The 11,552-nt window shown below is 36.4% G+C and overlaps 1 protein-coding gene across 1 annotated transcript; it reads right to left on the bottom strand.

Annotated features, from left to right (window-relative positions):
* Positions 1-6,978: 6,978 nt before the first annotated feature.
* Positions 6,979-9,505, bottom strand: fosl1b (FOS like 1, AP-1 transcription factor subunit b). The gene is made up of 4 exons (XM_084388177.1): positions 9,189-9,505; positions 8,761-9,000; positions 7,381-7,488; positions 6,979-7,297 (listed from the first exon to the last, which is right to left on the bottom strand). The coding sequence occupies exons 1-4, from the start codon at positions 9,318-9,320 to the stop codon at positions 7,160-7,162; spliced, it is 618 nt and encodes a 205-aa protein (XP_084244303.1). The 5' UTR covers positions 9,321-9,505; the 3' UTR covers positions 6,979-7,159.
* Positions 9,506-11,552: the final 2,047 nt, after the last annotated feature.

Raw genomic sequence — 11,552 nt, 5'->3', positions numbered from 1 at the left:
CTAACTAGAACTCTTGACAAATTCTAATGTTCATCCACGTTATCCAACATAAAACAAATAAAAAAAGAAAACAAATTTTATATAAACATACAAATATATATATAGGGGTTGGACAATGAAACTGAAACACTGGCCAATATAGTGTTGGAGGTTTCACGCCTATACAGTGGTGGTCAAAATTGATGGCACCCCTGAAAAATATGATAAAAAATGTCTGTAAAAAATAAATCTGCATTGTTTATCCTTTTGATCTTTCATTCAAAAAATTCACAAAATTCTAACCTTTCATTGAAGTAAAAGAATTGAAAGTGGGGGTAAATCACATTATAAAATAAATATTTTTCTCCAAAACACGCTGGCCATAATTGTTGGCACCCTGTTATTAAATACTTTTTGCAATCTCCTTTTGCCAAGATAACAGATCTGAGTCTTCTCCTATAATGCCTGATGAGTTTGGAGAACACCTGACAAGAGATCAGAGACCATTCCTCCTTACAGAATCTCTCCAGATCCAGATTCCCAGATCCATGTTGGTGCTTCTTCTCTTCAGTTCAGTCCACTCATCAGGTCAGGGGACTGGGGCGGTCATGGCAGAAGCTTCATTTTGTGCTCAGTTACCCATTTTTATGTTGATTTTGATGTTTGTTTTGGACCGTTGTCCTGATTGAAGATCCAACCACGGCCCATTATAAGATTTCTAGCAGAGGCCGTCAGGTTTTGATTTTTTATTTGTTTGTATTTGCTAGAATCCATAATACCATGTATCTGAACAAGATGTCCAGGACCTCCAGCAAATAAATAGGCCCACAACATATAAGATCCAGCAGTATATTTAACCGTAGGCATGGAGTACTCTTCAGCACTGTTTGCACCAAACACATCTGCTGGGTTTGCTGCCAAAAAGCCCCTTTTTAGTTTCATCTGACCACAGAATCCGGTCCCTTTTGAAGATCCAGTCGTGTCTGACAACTGAATATGCTGGAGTTTGTTCTTGGAGGAGCGAGGAGGATTTTTCTTGAAACTCTCCCAAACAACATGTGGGGATGTAGGGGTTGTTTGATCTTTTTTTTTTAGGCTTTCTGACCCTCAAGACTCAAGTAATCTCGGCAATTCTCCATCTATGATCCTTGGAGAGTCTTTGGCCACTCAAACTATCCTCCTCACCGTCCATTAAGACAATATAGACACACGTCCTCTTCCTGGCAGATTCGTAACATCTTTAGTTGAACTTCTTAATTATTGCCCTGATGGTCAAAATGGGGATTTTCAATTCTTTAGCTATTTTCTTACAGTCACTTTCTATTTTATGATGCTCAACAATCTTTTGCTGCACATCAGAACTATATTCTTTGGTTTTACTCATTGTGATGGATGATTCAGGGAATTTGGCCTTTGTGTTTCCTCATATTTAAACTCCTGTGAAAAAAGAAGTCATAGCTGGACAATTTCATGTTCCTAGTCACCCTGATGTGCTAATAAAGGTAAATATTAAAGGGAATATACTTCAGAGATATTTTTCTCATAAAAAATTCTAGGGGTGCCAACAATTGTGGCCGACGTGTTTTGGAGAAAAACATTTATTTCATAATGTGATTTACCCCCCAATTTCAATTCTTTTACTTCAATGAAAGGTTAGATTTTTGCCAATTTTTTGAAGGAAAGATCAAAAGGATAAACAATGCAGATTTATTTTTTACAGCCATTTTTTATCATATTTATCAGGGGTGCCATCAATTTTGACCACCACTGTATATGCACGGACTAGTAGCCAATCTTCACTAACTTTACATTCCTGCATTACTAAGTAAATAATTACTGTAATTGAATTACTTTCCTTTTGAAAAAGTAAAGGATTACTCTTACATTTTCTGTAATTTAATTACAGGAAATAACAGCTGTATCGACTATAGAACAATTCTATATAAAACAATAGTGGATTTAACATCAAAATGTAACATCTAATGTTAAACTGTGTGTTGTTAATAGCTTTCTCCCTTTAAATATTTTGGTCAGTTCAAGAATAATTTATGCAATTTTATATTATTTATTTGAAAGAATTAAAGGGCAGTTTCATGTCTATCCTTGTATTGTTCAACTGGTTGAGGTTGATATGGGATTTAGAAAGTAATTAGTAATAAGCAATCCAATACTTTTTAGAGAGTAATTAGTACAATAATCGAATTACACTGTTAAAGATGTAGTAGTTAGTAATTTAATACTTTTTCAACTTACTCAACACTTGGCTAAAAGGGATGTCTGGCTACTAAATTGGATTGTCTCCATCAGACCACAACTGCCCAAATCACTGCAGAATTAAATGCGCACCTCGACCTTGGTCACTCGTGCCAATGCCAAATGTGTTTCATTGGTGCCAAGAGTGCAAATCTTGTGCTGTGGACAATGTGAAACATGTATTGTTCTCTGATGAGTCCACCTTCACTGTCTTTCCCACATCAGTGGGAGTTACGGTGTGAAGGAGCCCAGAAGAGGCTTAACACCCGGATTGTTGCTGCCCAGAGTGACGCACGGCGGTGGATCAGTGATGGTTTGGGCTGCATGGTTTGGTCATGGCATTCCCTACTGTACTTGATGGCCAAGAACTACCAAACCATTCTGGAGGACCATGTGCACCTAATGGTTCAAACATTGTACCCTGAAGGGCCATGAATCAGCATGATAATGTGACAGAATGGTCAGAATGGCCATTGTGACAGAATGGTATGTGACAGAATGGTTTGATGACCATAATGGTTTGGTCTTTCTTGTGACTTGTGACAGAATGGTTTGATGACCATAATGGTTTGGTCTTGTGACTTGTGACAGAATGGTTTGATGACCATAAAAGTGAAGTTGAACATCTCCCATAGCCTGCGCAGTCACCAGATCTACATATTATTGAGCCACTTTGGGGTATTTTGGAGGAGCGAATCAGAAAACATTTTCCTCCACCAGCATCACATAGTAACTGGGCTGCAGTTCTGGAAGAGGAATGGCTCAAAATCCCTCTGGCCACTGTAAGAGACTTGTATTGTATCTGTCATTCACAAGACGAAATGATGCGGTATTGGCCACAAAAGGAGGCCCTACACCATACTAATAAATGATTGTTGTCTAAAACTAGGTGTTTCAGTTTCGTATATATATATATATATATATGAGAATGCATAAACCTGTAATGCCTTTTCTTTCCAATTAATTTTGCTTCATTACTATAACATTTCCCATTATGGATTTTCCAAATAGTTCCTAATTAGTGGCCATAGGCTGAACAGTTTTTGCACTGTCACCTCCCTGCTTGCTTAAATTTGACTCTGCCTGTCACCATTGCGTGCTACAAAAAGACACTCACCAAAGCTGCTGTAGTGTTTCTGCAGTGCATATTTGTTGTTTTTATACATGCTTGTTTTCATAGTACCTACTTCTCTTTGAAATGCATTCTACTTGGTTTAGTGCAAAACAGTTTTGCAGTGCATATTAGTAAGTACAGACAGTCTGAGCTGTCAGAGAACTGTCTCTTAAAGAAAAACATCTTACCAACTGCCCCCACAGTCCAGTAGGTGATTAGCTGTAACAGCGCAAAAGGCAAAGTCCTGGAAAGACAAGTACTGTAGTACCCTGTATCAAAACGACTTTTAGCAAAGAATACAATGGTGGCATAGTCCCTGCACAGAGACATGACTGAATCAGTGAGAGGACAGGGGAGAGTGTGAAAAGCGAGTAGAGAACAGAAAAGAGCATACGAGGAGAAAAAGTAATGGAGGAGAAAAACCAATCAAAACAGTAAGAGGATGAACAGAACAGAAAATCAGTTTTAAGATATGCCTGTGTGTATCCTAGGTTTGGACAGGTTTACGATTGCTTTCAAATATAACTCCAAAAGCTTTCAATGGTAAAGCTGGTTGTATTAAATCACAAAAGCATCTTCATCTTTATAACAAGAACAGGTAAGAAATATGTTTTTTGGCTCACGTTTATATCCTTGGTATTGGAAAGTTAGAAATGGTCACAATTTCAATAGGTGGAACAGTTGCTGTTTAACACTTGTAAGGGAATGGTAGAGAATATACTGTATATGCTTCATTTGTCCTCATGTGTGAAAGTCTCACCTTGCTAGAACATCAGACAGGAGAAAGTGATGTTATATGTTCTCCACTAGGGGGCCTTTTAGCTCTTCCACCACTTTAAACACACACTTGAAATTGACAAAATGAGAAAAGGGTAAAAAAGGGGTTAAAATAGTAATCATTTATATTTAGGTCCCATAATTTAACATTAGTTAATGCATTGACTAACATTAACCTTCTACAGTGAGCAAAATTTTTGTTACAGTATTTATTAATCTCTGTTAACGTTAGTTAAAGGTGCTGTATGTCATTTTTTTTTTACTGTTCTAAAGCATAAAAATACCATAATATGTATGCAGATATTTAAGAAAACATACAAAGTTCAAATGCAAAAACAATGCTACAGCCAGTTATTCTACTTTGAAAAGTGCATCCCATGTCTGAATGTTTTTGTTTTGGTCTGTGTGATCCCGCCCACTGCCAATTTACCCAGAAGTATTTCGACACCCCCGTTTGCCAGAAAACACTGTGTATTGCAGCCATGGAAGCCAGCAAACTAACTGGGTCAGAGATCCAGAATTCTACCCGACCTAAAGAGCCTCGGCATTCACATACACAGCTCTATGAACAAAGACATATTATAGTACACTGACAAAATAATTTCTGTAAAATAGCATTGCAAATCATGCAATATTCATCCTTTCCAAGAGAGGCATTCAAAAATACAAGAAGCCAGAGTGTTTGCGCCACCTGTCGACAACAGCTCTTGTGTGCAATCCCAGTCTTTCAGCTGATGTTGTCCAAGTCTTTTTTGTTCCCTTAGGAGATTCTTACTGAGCACCTCCCTGGCATACACATATACAGTATCAAACTCATAAATGTGGCAAGAAACAAAAAACCTCAACAAAACACAGATGATGCCCTAGCTAACAACTAAAACTTCTTTGGTAATATTGTAGAAAATGGATGCAAACTCTAATAGGACCACAGACCACTCAATAAGAGATAGGTCTCACTGCAGAACCGCAGAACCATACGTCATAGCAGTGTGAGGACGACAGCGCCAGCCTAAAAGTCTGATGCCGGAACCGCATACCATACATATACCATACCTAAACCTACCCATCTCCACCCCCTGACCCCTGAACCCACCCCTAAACCTACCCATCTCCAACCCTTAGATGCCATTACCCCGCCCACTTCCAGCATCAGATTGTTAGGCTGGCGCTGTCATCCTCACACTGCTATGACGTATGGTTCTGCGATTCTGCAGTTGGTTAATATTGCTCAATAAGCATGGTTTGACGGTGAGGAGGGATCTGGAAAGGGAGCTGATTGGCCACTTTGGAAGGGGTCTGTAGGAGCCGCTCACACTGTCCTGAACTGGTCCATGGTGTCGCTGTGTAAAACGTCTGCATTGGCTTCACAACACAACAAGGCTCCTGCTTCCATCTGCATTTTCACGGCATCTCTGACTATTTACCGAGATGAAGAATATATCATCACCTGAAATGTTAAACGGAAAAGTGCGTATTACAAGCTCATAAAAATGTATTAACCTGTGTGTCCATCCAACCATAGTTGGTACACGTCTTCATCCAGGACAGTGGTATTCCCAACAAACACATCAAACTCCGTAGACATTTTCATAAAGCAAGAAGAAATAAACAAAATATTTTAAATAATGTATTAAAATTTAATAAAACAATTTGATATAGCGGTCATAGCAGCATTGACTAACTTTTTGATTTTTAAAAATGGCAATAGTTTATTATTTGTTAAACAGTTTGTTTTTTTAATTGTTTTATGCTTATATTTAAAGACAAATCTAAGTAATACATGACCACTGTAACCTGTTAATTCAAAGAAAATTGACGTCAAACTGATGATTTAAACTTATCGTGTTATTTTTGTTTTGTGCTGAAAGGTCAGTCAAAAAGGAAAAAAATACGGCAAAAAGTGCATCGTTCTGTAGAACCTTGAACTTATTACGCATTTACAATTCCAAACACGCACGTGCATATCTATCTATATGCGCTTTATGCCGGAATACAAACAAATAATAGCATATGAACACTGACTGCTGCTGTGGTACATGTAACTGGAAGGAGAAGATGCTGTCAAATCCTGTTCTGGTGGTTTGACTACATTCACCAGACATTGCCCTCCGTCGAGCGTTCGGTCTGATAGGATGATATGTGCGACTGCCACCTGCTGCTAAGGAATAAACAATGCACATGATTGTGAAAACAGCTGAACAAAATGTTGAGAAATATCATGTTATTTTATGTTTGGCTGTTTTAATGTCCTGGTATATCATTTTTGCGCTTGTGTAATGTTTCTGACTTACACTTTATTCAGCAAACTTGCAACAACCGTTGCCTACATTAGCCATGTAGCCTAGGAAACATGCATTGAGGCATTTTTGGGTAATTCAATTATCTTTAATGTTAATAATTGACTAAATCTGCACATCTCCAAAGTAATTATTTGTGGTAAAACTATTGGAGGTTCAATTGCCATTGGAAAATGTATATGTTTTTGTGTTATTTTGAAGAAGAAAAAAAAAGGGAAAAAAACCCCATCTGTTAACTCTACCAGAAAATGTTTTTAAAGAAACAAGGACGGACAGTAAAGACTTATATTGTTACAAAAATTAAATGTCAGATAAAAGCTAGTCTTTTGAAATTTGTATTAATCAAAGAATCCCATCACTGGAATAAATTACATTTTAATATGTCAAAATAGAAAAGTCATTTTAAATTGTGATAATATTTCACAAAATGACTGTTTTTACTGTACTTTTAAACAGTACATAATAGATCAATAAATATACAATTTATGGAGCTTACGCCCAGCTAAGGTCCACCCCTTCACCCATGGTACAAAAAGATTTGACAGAGAAACATCATTTGAAGCTGTGGTTTATTACAAAAACAAGTAAAACAAATCTGCATGCAAGATAATAATTCTCAAGGTACCAATATATTTCAACATTTCGCTTTCTTTAACAAATATAAGCCTATTACGTTATATAATACACAGCTGGATCTGAACCAGCAGATTTCAGCACTAAACATGACCAGCATCAGTGTTTATTCTGGGTTTGGGTCATTTAACTTGCAGATGGGCATATGTGCCTCAAAGACCAACTCCAGTCTTTCTCTCTCCCTTTCAAGTGCAGCGATCTCTTCTTCCAGTTGTGTCTTCACGTGTTCCAAACGATCCGTCTCCTGAAAGACAAAGCGCAAGCTCAGGACATACAACTAGGCTTCTGTATAGCATAGTTTATACCACAAATAATAACTCATCTCACATTCTGTAATGTGTCTATAAGCATCCGACGGCGATCCCGACATCTGGCAGCTGCTACTCTGTTCCTTTCCCTGCGGATCCTTATCCTGTCAAGTTCCTCAGAGGACATCTATAAAAGAAGGCCGTCTTTAGACTAATTTCATTTAAGAACCATTAAGCGTAAAAGGGATAGTTCACTCAAAAATTAAAATCATCCCAATATTTACTCACCCTCAAGACATCCTATATGACTTTCTTCTTTCAGCCAAACACAATCAGGGTTATATAAAAAAAATATCCTGGCTCTCCCAAGCTTTATAATGGGAGTGAATGAAGTCCAGGATCCATCCATCATAAAAGTAATCCAAAAGGCTCCAGGGAGTTAATAATTGCCTTCTGAAGTGAAGCGATGTGATTGTGTAAGAAAAATATGAATATTTAAAACTTTATAAACTATATATACTGTATAATCACTGGCTTCCGGTAACGGCCGTACATGAGTCTAGTTCTAGCAGAAGAGTGACCTCTGACCCGACGTATTGACGAAAGCGGAAGCACAGAGGATAGAGCAAAACAAAACAACGGTCACGAATTAGAAGTCTAAAACGAGAATTTTTAAAGAGAAATGCTGGAGGAGCTTGAGTTTGTTGCCCAGCCCTATTTGTTTGAACCGCGAGAGGCGTCTACTCTCACCTAAGCTTACGCTACACCTACATCATACGTCATAAGCCGGAACTCGACTCTCTCGTGAACATGCGGATAGACGTTACTGGAAGCTATAGTGATTATAGTTTATAAAGTTATAATTAAGGATATTTTTCTTACAAAAATGCATCGCTTTGCAACAGAATGCCTTTATTAAACCCCTGGAGCCGTATGGATTACTTTTATGATGAATGGATGCGGTTTTTTGGGCTTGGTACCATTCACTCTCATTATAAAGCTTGAAAGAGACAGGATTTTTTTATTTTTTTATATAAATCTGATTGTGTTTGGCTGAAAGAAGAAAGTCATATACACCTAGGATAACTTGAGGGTGAGTAAATTATGGGATAATTTTCAGTTTTAGGTGAACTAACCCTTTAAGTCTAAAAGAGTGATGATGGTGCTGCCATCTTACGGCTGATAAGCATACACACAGCAATTCTACCCTATTCCAAATATGCTATTCCTGTTACTCATTCATTGGCACCAATGTCAAAGTGATCCATCTGAGCCTGCGCTTTAAGATTCCCGCTCAAATACCACAGCACTGACTCACTTCTCATGCCCCTTTGTGATTCAGGTGTGAGTCATTTCAATTTTTTACCAAAAATGAATGAGTCACCGGAACCACTCAAGTTCACTTTCACTATATTCTGCATTCCAAACTCTTAAAATATCAGAAATATTAGTAACTTACATGCTTATTAGTATGTCCTGCTGCACTGTCCCCTACTGCTCCGTTATAGGACTGGTCTGGACTGGAGCACTGTGGCAAACAGGGGCAGTTTGGCATGGTGGTGCTGGGTATGAATGAACAAAATGTTCCCAATGTGGTCTCTGATTGGGAAAGTAGAGAGGACTGCAGAAGCCACTGAAGATCTGGACTAGATGTAATTACATCAAGACTTGGGCTAGATGTAGTCTCCTCAGTGAGATTCTGCAAAATAAATATTATAAACTGTTCACAATTATAGGCTTTTTATTGCAGAAGAAGATCTTCACCATATTAAACAACTATTGTTAGCTCCGAGGTATTCCTTTTATTTAATTCAGTTGATTTGAAAATATATTCAAGTAGGCTAAATATCTTAAAATATTTAAAAAGAAAAAGAAAAAATAGCCTACCGAACGAATGTGAAAAGCCGTTGAGTTATCCGGGTCCATCCATGCTGGAGGAATCTGGGAATCATGCATACGATGATACGATTCTCTTCCTTCATTATGATCAAAACAGACCAGTATATCCTGCTCGTTCATCTTATTTCTCGTTGTTAAGTTCGTTTAAACCCATCTCCCGTTAATTGAAATGTAGCTAACACAGATTCGATAGCAGAAAAATGACAAAATTATGATAAATCCATCAGAGCGAATGATGCAAAATTAACCAAAACACGTGCTACAACTTTTCTTAAAATGTTTCAACGCCTCCTCACACCCACTCTATCTCTCCTCCCCACCAGTGAAGCATCTATCGTTTCCAATCTACCGCCTTTTCTCCTCAGTGGATACTAATGTGCCTCTAATGGCCATTACATTCTTGCTAATAGCGCCAACTAACTGTCACTAAAATTATATTCACTGGGAAACCAAGTAAACGTCCCGAAGTTAAAAACATGTGGTTTGAGAGCTCCAGAAGCTTCCATAGCTCACACCCTACACGTTGAATTTCAATTACAGCCATATTTTTTGCCAATAGGTGACGTGTAGGTTTGAAATGTATGAATAAGCGAACCGTTGAAGAACTGGTAGGACATTCATGAATCACTGAACTGGGTAGAGAGCAAACACATGACATGTGCCTCATCTTGTTTTATGGCTTAATTACCCAGTAAATTAAACTGTTTAAAAGCCTATATGGATTTAATTTTTCATTTGGATTTGTGCGTGTGTGTGCGTATGGGACATCATTAGTTAGGTTAATTATAATATTTATGTTACAAAAAATATTTACCAAAATCAGTGTGTTGTGACCAACGTGTAAAGTCATTTTGTTGTCTTCTGATTTCCAGCTAGAAAATTATGAACTTCTCCACCATGCCTGTCAGGTAGTCTCGTCAATATAAATATTATTATTTCTAAAAAAAATTTGAAAGAAGTAGGCTAATTATGCTTATCAAGGCTGCATTTTTTAAAATAAAAAATACAGAAAAACAGTAATATTGTCAAATATTATTACAATTTAAAATAACGGTTTTCTATTTAAATATAGCCTACTTTAAAATATAATTTAGATGATGCAAAGCTGAATTTTCAGCATAATTACTCCAGTCTTCAGTGTCACATGATCCTTCAGAAATCATTCTAATATGCTGATTTATTATCAATGTTGGAAAGAGTTGTGCTGCTTAATATTTTTTTTTATAACCTGTGATACTTTTTTTTTTTAAAAGATTCTTTGATGAATATAAAGTTAAAAAAAGAATAGCATTTATTTAAAATAGAAATCTTTTGTAACAATACAATACTGTTCAAATGTTTTTTTCTTTCTTTTCTAGAAAGAAATTAATACTTTTATTCAACAAGGATGTGTTAAATTCATAAAAAGTGAAAGTAAATATTTCTATTGTTAGAAAATATTTCTATTGTTTCTATTCTATTCTATTCTATTCTATTATGTTATTTTTAACTTTTTATTCATCAAAGAATCCTGAAAAAATAACCACAGCTTAAAAAAAAATTGTATATATAATAAATCAGCATGTTGGAATGATTTCTGAAGGATCATGTGACACTGAAGACTGGAGTAATGATGCTAAAAATTCAATTTTGCATCACAGAAATAAATTATATTTTAAAGTATATTCAAATAGAAAACCATTATTTTAAATTGTAATATTTCAAAATATTACTGTTTTTTTTTCTGTATTTTGGATCAAAAAAATAATTAAAAACAGTAATGTTTCCAAACTGTTGACCGGTACTGTGTGTGTATATACAGTCAACTTTTAAAGTGGATCAAAACCTTTCATCAAAGTTATACATTAATTTTGAACAATACCCGTTCTTGTCTTTGGACAACTTTGATGAACTTTTTTGATCCACTTCAAATGTCGACTACATATATAACTCAGAATGTCTTAGGGTGGGTAGATTACAAATTATAAATCTATAATTTTGTTAATTAACTGAAACACATTTGCTGAAACACAGAGCTCCTAAAGGGACATGGTGAAGATAAAAATATGAGATGTCAGGAAAATTTATTTATCAATGCTTTTGCGTTTTTCCATAGAAAAAAGAACACAAAACTTTTGTGAGCAAATGCAAAAGCATTGAAATCTTATCTCATATCTTTTTCATCACTTTGTCCCTTTAGGGCTCCACAAGACATGCATGCTGCTGAGAAAATAAATGCAAAGACAGAAGTATTATTTTGTCCAGTCAGAAACAGACTTGTAATAGGGATATGACTAAGCCTAGGCCTATGTGTCACACAACTTTGATGTCAGAGATAGAATATGCCTGTTTAAGCTTACTTTTTTATTAGAG

The sequence above is a fragment of the Rutilus rutilus genome (assembly GCF_951802725.1).
Source record: "Rutilus rutilus genome assembly, chromosome: 18".
NCBI lineage: Eukaryota > Metazoa > Chordata > Actinopteri > Cypriniformes > Leuciscidae > Rutilus > Rutilus rutilus.
The sequence above is the reverse complement of the archived record's forward strand: the minus strand, read 5'-3'. Positions and strand labels throughout refer to the sequence as shown.

Bases quoted from the DNA above. Each gene is read 5' to 3' on its own strand.
- fosl1b (XM_084388177.1), bottom strand. From the start codon at position 9,320: ATGAACGAGCAGGATATACTGGTCTGTTTTGATCATAATGAAGGAAGA. The intron at 7,489-8,760 runs GTAAGTTACTAA...CTTCTTTTATAG, and splicing joins CAGGACATACTAATAAGCAT to ATGTCCTCTGAGGAACTTGA. The intron at 7,298-7,380 runs GTGAGATGAGTT...TTTGTCTTTCAG, and splicing joins TTATAGACACATTACAGAAT to GAGACGGATCGTTTGGAACA.